Source organism: Pelodiscus sinensis, chromosome 31 (genome assembly GCF_052426305.1).
Source record: "Pelodiscus sinensis isolate ZL-2025 chromosome 31, ASM5242630v1, whole genome shotgun sequence".
Classification (NCBI taxonomy): domain Eukaryota; kingdom Metazoa; phylum Chordata; order Testudines; family Trionychidae; genus Pelodiscus; species Pelodiscus sinensis.
In genome coordinates, this window is record NC_143082.1 from 13040726 (window position 1) to 13055903 (window position 15178).

Consider the following 15178-nt stretch of genomic DNA (forward strand, 5'->3'; position numbering starts at 1 on the left):
CACACCCCACTCCGAGGCAGGGCAGGAGACTTGCCCCAGGTCTTGCCGGGAGTCCCCGGACTCCTAGGCTAGTGTTCTAACCATTGCACCGCCCTTCCTCTCGGAGCGCACGAGCCGTCGCTCGCTCGGATGCCCCGCTCCCCAAGAACGGGGACAGCGGCACTGCCGACAAAGCAAATAACTTGCCCCAAAGAGCTGGGAACAGAACCCAGGTGTCCGAGCGGCCAGGCTGGGTCCTCGCTCACCACCGTCCTTCCACCTCTATCAGAGAAGGCTCTTAATGAGACCCCGATACCGCAGCAGCCCTAGTCTCCCTGTTTCGTCCACCGGTTAATTTGCTCAGCTCGAAATCTCCCCTGCCCACATGGCTGAGAGACACCGAAGGAGAAGGGGAAAGCTGTCGTCTCTGTCACCGTTCCCTCTAATCTAGCCCACCTGTGTGCGGAATAAATTTTGTCTCTTGCACCGATGTGCACCACCAACAGAAAGACATGCTGCTAATCAGCTGGGCGGCATTGGAGTCTCTGCCGGGTGGCCAGCCAAGCACTCAGCTGACGGGGAACGCTGGTCTCTGCTCCTTTCCCTGCCCACTCCGGAATCCTTGCGTCAAAAGTAAAGCAGGGCAGATGCTGAGCTATGCCAGCGGAGGAGCAGGCCTGGCGAGGCTGCCCGGGGGGGACCGTGAAAGCCAGCAGGCTGCGTTCCCATTCGCGGTGCGCGCATCCCCCCGCACCCACCGGCGCGACATCAAAACCATCACTATCGCCTGACTCACTCTTGGCATTCAGGATGGTCACACACCAGGGCTGCAAGGCAGAGAGACGCAGGCCGCTGCCGAAGGGAGAGAGACACAATTAGTGGCTGGCCGGCCGCGCTTCCCCCCCCCCCCCCCCCGGCAGGCTTCCATGCAGACGCCCTCCCCCGCACGCAAGGCCAGGAGACGCCCTGGAAAACGGGCAAGTGCCGCTTACGGTTGAAGACGGGTTGAAATGCCCTCCAGGGACCTGGCTCTGTCCCGTGTGCAGACTGGCCGCTAGGGCTCTCGGGTGGCCTTGGGATGAGCAAACTGCTTGCAGGGCCAAGGCCAGGCCGAGTCTGTGCTGAGCAGGGAGGTCGGCGCGACGGGGGGGGCTGTATTTCACTCAGAGCCAAAGTGCTGACAGGCAGGAGGAAAAGGAGCCTCCCCCCCCCCCCAGGAGTCCCCCTTATCAGCTTTTCCCTGTCGCATTCCAGGAGGCCGTTTGTATAACCCATGATCCGGCAGGAGCGCCGAGACGCCCACCGGGGAGGAAACGGCCTGTCCCATTTATCTCCTCGAAACAGAGACCCCCCTGGAGAGGGGGAGGGGTCCCTAGGGCCACCGCTGAGCCCCTCGCGGGCGGACCCCGCCTGCCACAGCGCTTCTCACGGGATCGGGAAAGGCGCCGCCCGACACGCAGGAAAAGCCGTTTCTTGCGCCATGGTCACCCGTGTCCCTGTCTCTCTCCCCCTCCCCGCTGGAAATACGAACCACTCTCCTCTTTGCCAGGCATGCAGCGGACGCTGGGTCAAAAACTGGAGGGTGAAGGCTTCGGGGGGACCCAGGATTACACAGAGGCCCGGTCTGTAAAGGGTTAATAGGTGTTCCCGGCACGTTACTGGCACGTGTGTGGCAGAAGCAGGAGAGGTGGAGGGGTATAAACCACGTCATGCGGGGGGGGAGGTGCATGGGGTGCGGGCATCAAGAACCCATCCGTAGCTGCGGAGCCAAGCGGGACATGCACATCAGCAAAAGGTCTTGCAGACGGTTATGGCCTGACACTAAGCTAGGGGGAGAGGGTGATATGCTGGAGAGTAGGGATTGGGGCCACAGACTGGGTCAAAGCAATCTGACGAGGTTCAACAAGGACCAGTGCAGAGTCCTGCCCTTGGGACGGAAGAATCCCAAGTATCGTTACAGGCTGGGGACCGACTGGCCAAGCAGCAGTTCGGCAGGGAAGGCCCTGGGGATTCCAGTGGATGAGAAGCTGGATATGAGTCAACAGGGCGCCCTTGTAGCCAAGAAGGCTAACGGCATATTGGGGGGCATTAGGAGGAGCATTGCCAGCAGATCTAGAGAAGTGATTATTCCCCTTTAGACTCATAGACTACGTCTACACTGGCATGAAGGAGAAAATTTGTTCCTCTTGGTTTCTGAGGACAGGACAAGGAGTAATGGGCTTAAAGTGCAGCAGGGGAGGTTTAGATTGGACATTAGGAAAAAATTCCTAACTGTCAGGGTGGTCAAATATTGGAATAAATTGCCAAGGGAGGTGGTGGAATCTCCCTCTCTGGAGATATTTAAGAACAGGTTAGATAGACATCTGTCAGGGATGGTGTAGACGGAGCTTGGTCCTGCCTTGAGGGCGGGGGGCTGGACTCGATGACCTCTTGAGGTCCCTTCCAGTCCTATTATTCTATGATTCTATGATTTTCCGGAAATGCTTTTAACAGAAAAATTTTCCGTTAAAAGCATTTTTGGAAAAGCGTGTCTAGATTGGCAGGACGCTTTTCCGGAAAAGCACTTTTTGTGGAAAAGCGTCCGTGGCCAATCTAGACGCGCTTTTCCGCAAAAAAGCCCCGATCGTCATTTTCGCGATCGGGGCTTTTTTCCGGAAAAGACTACTGTGCTGTCTACAGTGGCCCTTTTCCGGAACAGTTTTCCGGAAAAAGACTTTTGCCCGAACGGGAGCAGCATAGTTTTTCCGGAAAAGCACTGATGATTTTACATTAGATCGTCAGTGCTTTTCTGGAAATTCAAGCGGCCATTGTAGACAGCTGGCAAGTTTTTCCGGAAAAGCGGCTGATTTTCCAGAATAACTTGCCAGTGTAGACACAGCCATAGACTCATAGACCATTATGATCATCTAGTCTGACCCCCTGCACAGTGCAGGCCACAGAATCTCACCCACCCACTCCTGGAATAATCCTCTCACCTATATCTCAGATATTGAAGCCTTCAAATACTTTGAAAGTCCCAAGATTCAGAGAATCCTCTAGCTGTGATCTGTGCCCCATGCTACAGAGGAAGGCGAAAAACCTCCAGGGCCTCTGCCAATCTACCCTGGAGGAAAATTCCTTCCCGACCCCAAATATGGCGATCAGCTAAACCCTGAGCATGTGGGCAAGACTCACTTTATTCAGCACTGGGGAGGCCACACCTAGAGCACTGCATCTAATTCTGGGCTCCCCCTTGAAGAAAGGATGTGGGTGCATTGGAGAGAATCCAGTGGAGGGCACATGACCTATGAGGAGAGGCTGAGAGATTTGGGTTTGTTTGGTCTACAGGAGAGAAGAGTGAGACTGAGAGCAGCCTTCAATCACCTGAAGGGGGTTCCAGAGAGGCTGGAGAGAGGCTGTTCTCAGGGGTGGCAGGTGACAGAATGAGGAGCAATGGGCTCAAATTGCAGTGGGGGAGGTCTAGGTTGGATATTAGGAAAAACTATTGCCCTAGGAGGGTGGGAAAGCCCTGGGCTGGATTCCCTAGGGAGGGGGTGGAATCTCCATCCCTAAAAGTTTCTAAGTCCCAGCTGGACAAAGCCCTGGCTGGGTGGATTGAGTTGGGTTGGTCCTGCTTTGGGCAGGGGGCTGGACCTGGCTCCTGAGGTCTCTGCCAGCCCTGGGATTCTATGGACTCCTAGCGTCGTAGGGACCTCCAGGGACGCTCTAGCCCCATTTCCGGTGCCCACGGCGTGTGAGAACGAAGCGCTAGGGGCTACATGCGTCCGTACGCCCGTGGCAGTGTCAGCAGTACCTGCGTGGGAGGTGCCACCAGGCCAGGTGGGTAGCTCCGCTGTGTGTGCTGATGAGCAGCGCACCCGGGGGACGTACGGCGCGTGGCAGGCCAAGAGACAGGCGCAGGTTAGAAGTACATCCGCCGCGGGTGTTCCAGATGGCTCCATGCCCTGGCTCCAAGCCACCGATTTCCCTGCTGGACACATCAGAGCCGGCGGACGAGTCCAGCAGGTTTTCGCCGGCTGTGGAATGGGGACCCGCGGCGCCGCATGACCTGCTCTCCTCCAGTGCCTGCTCAAAGAGGCAGGGGACCCCGGTGAGGCCCGTGTGCCCCGGAAAGGCCGGTGTCCTCACGGCCGAAGGAGGGGCGCTCCATCCGCGCGGCAGGGGTAGGGACCCAGGGAGTTCAGTCCGGCCAGGGCACTGTTCTGCTGCACCAAAAGACCCACAGCTGGCTTGGGTCAGACCATTCTGGCCGGGGGGGGGTAGCACCCAACCCCGGGACCCCAGGCTAGGAGACCCCATGGGGGGAGCCTGAATCAATTGACCCGGGTGTGAGAGAGGCTGCAGCAATGGGGCCGCCTGGCCCCTGGAGGCTCCCCCTAGCCTGGAAGTGGGGTTCCCAACTCCATAAAAGCCCTGCACCTCGGAGGGAGAGTTTTAACCACCCGGGCCGGATTCTGCAGGATGCAGGGTGCCCCTAGTAGGTTGGGACACGCCGGGAACGTGGCTTTGTGGCCAGAGCAAGAGATGCTGAGAATCAAGATACCGGGGTTCCTTCCCTGGCTCTCCCATCGATTTGCTGAGTCATCGCTCCCTGCCTCAGTTTCCTGATTTGTCACGCGGCTAGAGAAATGCTTCCCGGCCTGACAGGGAGGGCACAGACCCTAATAAAGGGGTGTCAAACCCTCAGCCAAAGGACTGGAACCACTTTCCATGTTGCACTATCAGATCCGTGCTAGACTGTAGCCCGGGACAGCGTCTCAGACATGTCAGGCTGGAAGGGACCTTGAGCGGTCCCAGTAATCCTAGACCAGTTCTGACCACTGTTTGACCCACCCGTGCTTAACCTGCCTCCCTCGAGACTGGGGAGTTCACAGCCTCTCTTGGAAGACGAGTCCAAGGCTTAACGAGCTGAGGAGTTAGAAGGTTTTTCCTAATGTCTCACCCAGAGCTTCCCTGCTGCTGATACCCTCCCTTCTTTATACAGCCTTGAACGACTTTACCACAGCCCTAAAGCCTTATCACCTCCCTCCTTCAGTCTTTCCACTAGACTGACCACGTCGGGTTTTCTTTCACCGTCTTTGTGGCCCCCCTCTGGACCCAATCCGCCAGCTAAAGTCTCACCAGCCCGAGGGACAATTCTCTTTGGTGTCTTAGGGGTGATGCTGCTGCTAATACACCCCACAACGTTCCCAGCCTCTTTCACAGCCGCAGTCCACCGCCGGCTTGCATTCGTGATCCACTCGAACCCCCAGATCCTTTTCAGCAGGGCAGGTTGCACCTCTGTGGTCTGGCACTCTCGAGACCTGACGGGCCCCGGACCAGGGAATTTGCCAGCCTCTCTGCTCCCCGTTGCCAGCTCCCTAGGGCTCCGCTTCCCCCCCAGTCTGTGTCTGGCTGCAATTGCTGCGTTTTTCCTTAGTCCAGCAACACTCCTCTGCTGGTTTTTCCTTAGTCCAGCCGCAGAGCACCCAATGGAGTCACGGATGATGCCGGACCAGGGGTGTTGCCGGACCAAGGAAATCTGGATTGCTGAGGCTCACCTGCCCTGCCACTTAGCCAGCTAGTCCCTACGCGCAGAATTGTGCACCGCTCTTGACTGAATTTCACCTCGTTGATTTCAGACAAACACTCCAAGGGCGTCTGGAAAAGCGAGGGCCTTTGGGATTTTCCTCCCGTCCGCCAAAGTGCATGCAACCCCTCCCTGCGGCAAACTGCAGCTGTGCGCTCTCTCCCCCGACATTCCCAAGTCACGAATGAAAATAAGACCAGGAGGCGCCCCCCCACTCCTCGCTACAACCTCCCTGCAGGGCAGCGATCACTCAACACTCGCTGAGCATCAAAAGTCTTATGAAAACCAAGAGCTAGCAGGTCTACCGCTTCTCTCTGAGCTGCCAGGTTGGTGACCCACGCCCGGCTGACGGAACATGCACCCCCATTGCGTTTGCTAAGAGCACAAAGGCAACCAGTTTGCCACCCCGGGGCAGAGTCCTGGGGTATCTGCTTTCTAAGGTTTGTTTTGCTAGAGGTCTGACGGCCTGGGGCCATTGCATTTCCTTGTTCCAGCTGGGCCTTCCTTCCCTGCTGATTGTGCATCACAATTGTCTTCTCTGCCCTTGAGAAAGCCATTTCCAGGAATTGTTTGCAGGCTCACCACTCCGGGCACAATGTTCCCTCCGAGCCCACCCCCCGGCCCCTGCCGCCACTTGCTGGCCCGGTGCCAGAGCCCCCTTCCCCTTCAAAACTGCAGCGCAAACACCTCTTGCGCACCAGCTGGGTCGTGGTCAGGAGGGCGTTTTGCTGGAGGACTCAGGCCTGGCTGATAGATGAGCCGATCGCACATAGAATGGGAACCTACCTCCCTGCCACGTCCATTCCTGCTCACCTCCTCTTGCCCGGTGCTTGGCCACCTGGAGACGGCCGGACCTGAAAAACAGCCAAATGTGTAGGATTATAATTTGCAAGACGGAGGCCCGGAGACGGGGGGCCTCCAGTTGGCTCCACGAACAGTCCTAGCAAGTAGCTTATTCTCCACTTCCTGTCCTAAACGGGCCCGGGGCATTGGCTGCGCTGCGCACCAGAAGAGGCTGCATTGGACTGGTGGAGGAAGCTGTTGAGCTCTAAGGGCTCTGTGGATACTCACGAAAAGCCACAGATCGGTAACACTTTCAGAGAGACTTTGGAAGGAAGGGACCCTGTCGGTAACTTTGCCCCTTGGTAGCTGTCTCATTCCCAGTTACATGCCAATTCGTAGCCGTGCCTGCCCTCCCTACACAAGGTGGGGGTAACACATCCCCTCCTCATGTGGGCAGGTTGGGGATAAATTAGTGAATGTACTCAGGGGATTCACTGTTAGTGTGATGAACGAATAGACATCCCCAGAGAGAGTTAGAGCCAAGGAAACAAAAGGGCGCCATATCCTCCCATTGCTATAGGCTCTGCCATACAGAGAGGCACAGGGCCTCTACTCCCTCCCCAGATGTAGCCTCCGCACCCCCGATCTGTGCCCCAGAGAAGTGGGTCTTAGAAAGAACGCCTCTGCCCCAGAGATACCGCCTCTCAGCGGTACTGGCTCAGGCTTTCAGCACACTCGGGTTACGCTCTCTGCTGCGATTTTCGTGGCAATCCGGAGGGCTAGAAAGTATTTTTAAAAAAGGGAAATTGAGGGTCTGCAGCCTCCCACCACCGGAGGGGCGGCAGGCAAGAGTCCATCGCATCTCTGCCTTCGTCCGGTCTCGATTCCCGGTGATAGATTAACCCAGGAAGGACAGCTTTCCTCTCTGCCTGGAAATGTGAGAGCCCTGCCGTGACCCGAGTAATAATCGGGGGGCGGGGTGCAATAGCCAAGCTGGGTAAAAGCTGGTGGAGGGACCTAGTGGATTTCTGAGGTGCTGTATGGCAAAGAAAATGAATGATCACAGACTGCAGCCACGGGGATCCTTTTCGCTGGCTGGCTGTTCCTGCTGGCCTACTCTGCTTTCATGCCCTGCCTGCCCCCCAAATCTTCCTCCCCGCCCCCCCCAGGGAAGCCAAGCCCATCTTCCTTCAAGCTGAGCTAGAGCCCAGGGACTGGAAATCGTGCTGAAAGTGGCCTTGCGCTGCGTTTTCAGGATATCAGGCGCTGATGTGCGTTTCCTGCAGGGACAAGGAGTGGGAGGGTGGGGAGTGGGGGGTGGAAGAAGCCAATGAGCCCACCCTCTGCTCATTCCCAGACCGACCGTCCCTCCAGCTCAGAGCTGCCGGAGCCACGGAGCTGGAGGCATCGGGGTAACAGCTGCTTCTTCGCCCTCCACCTGGGCTTGCCATCCACCGTTCGCTGCAGGTGAGCACGGCCCTGTCATTCTCCACCTGTCTGTCTCTCTCCTCCTCCAGCGTATCCTGCTGGGCTTCTCAGTAGCAACCGCTGGCTGCCCATCAAGCGGTTGGGACTCGATTTCCACCATCCCTCGCAAATCTCCTTCTTTTCCTTTCTCCAAACATTCTGGCAAAATCAGCCGAGCCTCTCCTCCTCCGGCTGCATTGATGGTTGCTTCTGCAGCCTGCAACCAAGTGGTTGGCCATTCCTCTTAATTAGTTGGCGGTTCTGGTCGTAGTGGAGGTGAAGGTCCTCCCTTGCCCGTGGGCAATGACCACGCGTGGCCCTGAGGGTGATCCCTGTGGGAAAGGGAGCAGCAAAGAAGATCCATGGGGTGAGATTTGGGGGGCCCATTTGGAGCCACAAAAGGGGGAGCGGAAAGGCACACCGGTTGCTTTGGACCCAGGGATATAGTGGGGGTCTTGAGCATCATTAACAATCTTAGGGTGCTTCTACACTAGGAAACGATTTTGAAATAACGGAAATCGATTTAACAACTCCCGACATAAAATCGAAGTCGCCTGTCCATGCTATGGGGAAGCCTCAAGTGAGTCCGAGGCAGGCTCCGTGAATTCGGCTCAGACGTAGAGCCCCAGGAAGCACTGGGGAGTAATGACTCTGAATTACTCTGGGGAATCGTTATTTCGAAATAGCGGCACCGAAGCGTCCGCACGACTGCGCTTTCGAGATAACTATTCCGAAATGAGCGTTATTCCTCGAGGAAAGCAGGCGCCCAGACTTCGAAATAACCTGCCAGTTCTTTCGAAATAACGGGCTTGGTCGTGCGGACGCTCTGCTTATAAATTCGACTTAAGGGGGGTTATTTCGAAATAACTCCCTAGTGTAGACCAGGGCTTAATGTTTTATACTAATCCACCGCCAGTGGCTCAAAGCTCAATCAAAGATCAGATTCTGGAACCCACGGGCAGGCTCCAGCTAGACAGGGTCAGAGCCGCAGCTAACAGGATCGGAGTTACACCATTTTCCACCAGCTACAGATCGGGCCCCTAGTTCGTTAAGCCAATGACGCTCAACGATTCCGGACTCCTGCACCTTTTTCAGGAGTCTGATTTGTTTTGCGCACCCCCAAATTTCACCTCACTTAAACACAGCGTGCTTGCAAAATCAGATCGAAAAACAGGTGACCCTGAGAAACAGCCCGTTTTTCTCCTTTTTGCCACAACAACGAAATCCCCAGCATGGAAATCTTGTCCTTACATTTCACGGCAGAATACCCAGCGCAGCACAAACCAGTCATTGTAGGAAATGTTCTTCTGTACTGACTTCACTGGTGCTTTTTATGTGCTTGGGGTGAAACGAGGCCAGTGTCTAGATGAGATGCTGTACCCCCCGGTGAGAACCACTGGGTTAAGCGACTCCATTCCTGGGACAGCAGCGCTGAGACGGGCTACAGCGTTGGGCTCATACTAGTGGAAATCGGTCTTTTGCATATGCCGCTGGGTCTTCAGAGGGGGGAGTTCATGTTTGCCTGGCAAGGAGCCCTTAGAAGAACAAGTAGTAACAATACCATGCGAAATGATAGGAGTTACTATAGAGAACTTTCTGGGTGTCTGGCTGGTGAGTCTTGCCCACATGCTCAGGGTTTAGCTGATCGCCATATTTGGGGTCGGGAAGGAATTTTCCTCCAGGGTAGATTGGCAGAGACCCTGGAGGTTTTTCGCCTTCCTCTGTAGCATGGGGTACAGATCACAGCTAGAGGATTCTCTGCATCTTGGGGTCTTCAAAGTATTTGAAGGCTTCAATATCTGAGATATAGGTGAGAGGATTATTCTGGGAGGGGTGGGTGAGATTCTGTGGCCTGCACTGTGCAGGGGGTCAGACTAGATGATCATAATGGTCCCTTCTGACCTTAAAGTCTATGAGTCGAATTCAGAGCGAGGTGCACCCACCATCCGGAACACTTGCCAGGGTCGGGTTCACACAGACCTCCTCCTGGTACATTCACTGCCGATTTCCAGCCGACTACAGTGCTGTAGCGAGGGACTGGCCAAATGGGGAGCTGTTTGCTGGCTGTGGCGGACTTGGATCGACCCTCTCCTGGCCGACACATGTTCCAGATCCGAGGCTGGCAAAGCCTCTTTCTCATTTTTGCAAGGGGTGAAAGTGTTGTGTGGTTTGGTTTTTAGATCCAAGGGAAACCAGAACACTCCAGAGAGACTTACCCATTGTGTTATTTATTGCAAGCTTTAAACAGTTAACATCGTTATTTACGTTTTACAAGCCTTACAAACAATTACTATACAATTTAAAATATTTAAGGTTTAAAATCTAAAGCAATGAATACGATGCAAAGCAAGTCATAGAAGATTATTATAATACAATAATTAAGCCTAGATCACATAGGGTATGTCTATACTACCACCCTAGTTCGAAGTAGGGTGGTTAATGTAGTCATTCGAAGTTGCACATGAAGCCCGGGATTTAAATATCCCAGGCTTCATTTGCATCTTGCCGGGCGCTGCCATTTTTAAATCCCCGTTAGTGCGGACTCTGTGCCTGTGGCTACACGCGGCACGGAGTAGGTAGTTCGAATTAGGCTAATTCGAATTACCATTACTCCTCGTGCAACGGGGTGTACCGGTAGTTTGAATTAGAAAGCCTAATTCGAACTACCTACTCTGTGCCGCGTGTAGCCGCGGGCACGGAGACCGCACTAAGGGGGATTTAAAAATGGCAGCGCCCGGCAAGATGCAAATGAAGCCTGGGATATTTAAATCCCAGGCTTCATTTGCAACTTCGAATGACTCCATTAACCACCCTAGTTTGAACTAGGGTGGTAGCGTAGACATACCCTTACACTTCACCCGTATGCTACCTACAGCACCAGACAGGCGGTCGTGGTTCCTTTGTTTCCCACACGTCGGAATGCCAGGCACTGGGCTCGCGGGTGCGAAGGGATCCATTCCTTCTTGTTATATCGAAAGCAGGACCTGTGAGTTAATCCTGCTTATTCCCTCACTGATTGTTCTTATTAAACCCAATTTATAGCAAAGCGAGGCTTGGTCATGCTAGTCACATCTACCAATCAGCTACCGTAAAATCTCACGTATAACGCGCACCTATGCATAATGCACACCTACCTTTTAAACGCCAGAGTCCCGGAATACACTGAACTCTTATCTATAATGCGCACCCCCGTTATACTTGCGATTTTACGGTGTCTATATAGGAAGGAAGGGGCCGCTCCCACCTGCAGGCTCGACGGGAAACGCGCGCCTAGCACCGGGGAGCTGCTCCTGCCGCGGGACCCCTTGCCCTTCCCTCCCCCCGCCCAGCTGTCTGCCCCCAGACTGGGCAGGCAGTGAGCCAGGGCGCTCCTCGCCTTGTCCGGAAGCCTGGCTGAGCTTGCGCCTGCCGTGGGGGCCCCCTGGCCAGCTGTCCACGTGCCGTGCCTTGTCTGGGAACCTGGCGGGGAGGGTGAGTTAAAAACTTTACAGATAACCTCCTATGTATAATGCGCACCCCGGCTTTAACCCTTAAAAACCGGGGGGGGAAGTGCACGTTATACTCGCGATTTTACGGTACATTTTACGTAAGATACCTACTATGCCAATAGCTAGGATACATTTTGCTGTGCCAAAAAATGGCAAAAGTGCTCAATTAATAGGGTTTTTTGGGCTGTCTCTGGAATTTTTCTCTTATCAAAAACGGGATGTACTAGACCAGGTTGTTTCTTGGCCTGGTCTCGCTGTCCTGAACAAGTTGTGCATAATTGGGCAAGCGCTCCTGACTTTCCCCCACCCTTTTTGGCCCGGTTTGCGAGCATGCATGTGTGCATGCCCATGATTGAATCAGACCAAAGGTGGTTTGTTAGAGATCCAAGGCTGGGATGAGGCCTAGCACTGCAGATGATGTTCTGGTCATGGGAGGACTGTCCAGGTTCCCTTACAGAAAGTAACTTGCAATTTCTTAGAGGTCCTGTCCTATCACAACCTGGGTCCCTGCCAGCTCTTTAAATGGCTCCCTGCTGGCTTTTGCCACAGCTCAGCCAGTTCTTGCTGGAGCTGCGCACCGGCTGATTTTCACCTCTGCGTTTTTGCAAAGTTGCTGGCGGAGTTAGCCGAGGTGGGAGGTCAGTTTCAGCCCTCTCTGGGTTCCAGCTGTCCCGGTTTTGTTCAGCCAGGCTCCGAGCCCCTTTCTTGCCCTGTGGACTGTGTGTGAAATGAAAGCTGCGCTGTTTGCTTGAAGCTAGATTCTCCCCAGGCAGTCTTAGCGCGGCTGTCCCAGGAATGGGATTGCTTACAGCTGCGGTTCTCAGCAGGGGTGCGCAGAGTCTGCTGGGGGTACATCGGCTCATCTCGACTGCAGGGACCGTCTGTGAGGCAGAGGGAGACGCAAGGTCAGAAAACTGCCCCCCAATTTCCAGCTACAGGTTTCGCATCACATTTTGTCTCCCTCCGAATCCGGCAGCAGCCACGGAGACATGGACAGCTTTGGAAAGCGGGTCCTTTCGGTGCCTAAATAGGGGGTGCCCCCGGAGGGATGGTTCTAGAGAGATTGCTCAAGTTTCAGCCTGAGAACATCTCCTCCGAGCTGCTGTGTAGGTTTTGCCTGTTTTGAACCCTGTAACTCGTGCATCTCCAGAGGGACACGTAGTCCAGACTCAAAGGCCTCCGGAGATGCAGAATCGACTGCGTCCTGCGGGAGTCTGTTCCCACAGTTAATCACCCTCATGGTAACAAAACAAAAAAAATCTGTTTTATTTCTCATGGGAATTTCTTTCGCTTGGCAACAAGTGATTGCTGCTTGTTCTTTCTCCCGTGGATTCAAGGGACCCACATTTTCTCCCCCAAGAAAGTTCCTCGACACAGTCACTTCGGGATCTTTTTGGCAAACTAAACCGAATTGGCTGCGCTTCTTTGACCATCTGCCCATGACTGGCTGGCACAAGGTCTGCCCAGTAGGAAGAAGCCTTCACGGACATTGTTCTGCTGACTGGGGCCGGCTGCGGCTGTGCAGTGTAGCTGTATCAGAAGCGAGGTGCCCTTAGACCTGGCCCAGTACCCTAATCGCAAGTGTGTTGTTCTTCTCTACAGCAGGCACCAATTTGACCAAGTCGGGGCAACAGTCGAAGTTGGGTGATCTGCTTGTGTGTGTGTGTGTCTGCTTGTGTCTGTGTCTGCTTGTGTGTGTGTCTGTGTCTGCTTGTGTGTGTGTCTGTGTCTGCTTGTGTGTGTGTCTGCTTGTGTGTGTGTCTGTGTCTACTTGTGTGTGTGTGTGTGTGTCTACTTGTGTGTGTGTGTGTGTGTCTGCTTGTGTGTGTGTCTGTGTCTGCTTGTGTGTGTGCGCGTAGGGGGTGTCATGTGCAAGCCCCTACGTGTTCCTCTGTGGACAAACCCCAGCAGTTTCTTTCCCTTCCTTTTCTTTCCAGCCGCTCGCCCTCCAGAATGGCCGAGGTGACCACGGTCCCCGCGGAGACGCCCGACCCCTTTAACGAGTTTGGGGACTATCACAACTGGACCCAGCTGCTCCAGTACCTGAACTACACCTTCACCTCCTGCGACACCCATCTGGATGAGAACACCAAGCGGGTGATGCTCTTCATCCTCTACCTGGCCATCTTCGTGGTGGGGCTGGTGGAAAACCTCCTCGTCATCTGGGTCAACTGGCACACCTGGGGCCGCAAGAACCTGGTCAACCTCTACATCCTCAACATGGCTGTCGCCGACTTAGGGGTGCTGCTCTCCCTGCCCGTCTGGATGCTGGAGGCCATGCTCGACTACACTTGGCTCTGGGGGAGCTTCCTGTGCCGTTTCACCCACTACTTCTACTTCGCCAACATGTACAGCAGCATCTTCTTCCTGAGCTGCCTCAGCGTGGACCGCTATGTCTCCTTGGCCACCTCATCCCACTTCTGGCACCAGCACCAGCACCGGGTGCGCCGCCTCCTCTGCTTTGGCGTGTGGGTCTTCGCCGCCCTCCTCCCCTTCCTGGAGGTGGCCTACACGCAACTGGTGGACCCCTTCGAGCCTATGTGCATCTTCCTGGCCCCCTTCGAGACCTATGATGAGTGGGCTCTGGCCATCAGTTTAGCCACCACCATCTTTGGGTTCCTCATCCCCTTCTCCATCATCGCTGTCTTCAACATCCTAACGGCCTGCCACCTCCGGCGCTCCAAGCCGGAGAGCAGGAAGCACTGCCTGCTGATCTACGCCTACATCGTCGTCTTCCTGGTGTGCTGGCTGCCCTATCACATTGTGTTGACTCTGCTGACCCTCGATGGCAGCCACTTCATTTTCGGCTGCAGTGGTGCCAACTTCCTCTATTTCTTCTTTGACATCATAGACTGCTTCAGCCTGCTCCACTGCGTGGCCAACCCCATCCTCTACAATTTCCTGAGCAAGAGCTTCCGCAGCAAACTCATCTCAGCCGTGGTGAAGTACATCCCCAAAGACCAAATCAGCCAGAAAGGCCAGAACCCTTCCTCGTCCAGCACCCAGCACTCGATAGTCATTACCAAAGACAACCTCCCGCCTAATTAAACAGCCACCGTGCTCTCTGGGCATCGCTGGCAGCTGATCGTGGCTGGCTTGCAACATGAAACCCACAAAGGTCAAATGAATTATTTCCCCTGGCCATCAGGCAAGACACTTGGGCTTTTTGACGGCATTTTCTTGTTGCCACTGTGGACAAATCGATTTCACTAAAGAAAAGAAAAAACGGCACCCTAGTTTTCAAAGAATTGCTCGTTTCATTACTCTTGGTTACTCCGGCTGCTCAGGACCGCGGCGCAAATCCAGCTGGCAAGCTTGTCTCGGTCTCCCTTAGCTCTCCAGCCCTGGAACCCGCAACTCTTGCCCCCCCAGCTTTTCTGCCACTCCTGGCTTTTGTTTGCAGACGTGCGCCAGATATCCCGTACCTAGAGGAGAGCGGGCTTCGAGCGGCCTCTTGCATCGAATGCCCGAGCTCAGCAAAAGGACTGGAACGCTCTTCCTTCGGAGCACCGATCAGTCCGTTCACAGCCCCCGATGAGAAAGGGGAGGGGGCTGAAGGTGAAGCTGAGGGGAGTTGGGAGCCAATCAGCCGAGGGGAGTTGGGAGCCAATCAGCCGAGGGGAGTTGGGAGCCAATCAGCCCGCGCTGGGGAAAGAGTGCGTCCGTGCCAAGAGGAAATGGCTTTTGGAGAGCAATTTTGCAACCACAGAGGGAAAGAAGCAGGGAGGAGTAAGACTGCAGATGGGTTTCCCTAAGGCAATGGGTCTGAAACTTTTTGGCCTGCGGCCCACTCCGCTCAACACAAACCTTTCTGTGACCACCAGCCAACCCCCTATGATGACAAAATGGGTGGGAGGGGTTGGGGGGGGGGGAAGAGGTCTGGGTGGGAGGT

The 15178-nt window shown here is 55.0% G+C and overlaps 1 protein-coding gene across 3 annotated transcripts; it reads left to right on the forward strand.

The window, feature by feature from the left end:
* Positions 1 to 5761: 5761 nt before the first annotated feature.
* On the forward strand, positions 5762 to 15151 carry ACKR5 (atypical chemokine receptor 5). Of its 3 annotated transcripts, XM_075901832.2 has the most exons (3): positions 5762 to 5874; positions 7689 to 7798; positions 13224 to 15150. In XM_075901832.2, exon 3 carries the CDS (start codon positions 13240 to 13242, stop codon positions 14332 to 14334), a length of 1095 nt encoding a protein of 364 aa, XP_075757947.2. In that variant the 5' UTR covers positions 5762 to 5874; positions 7689 to 7798; positions 13224 to 13239; the 3' UTR covers positions 14335 to 15150. The 3 variants fall into 3 exon arrangements, with proteins under 3 accessions (XP_075757947.2, XP_006130879.3, XP_075757949.2); XM_006130817.5 differs by lacking the exon at positions 5762 to 5874 and having other exon boundaries at positions 6336 to 7798; XM_075901834.2 differs by lacking the exons at positions 5762 to 5874; positions 7689 to 7798 and adding an exon at positions 10607 to 10784 and having other exon boundaries at positions 13224 to 15151.
* Positions 15152 to 15178: the final 27 nt, after the last annotated feature.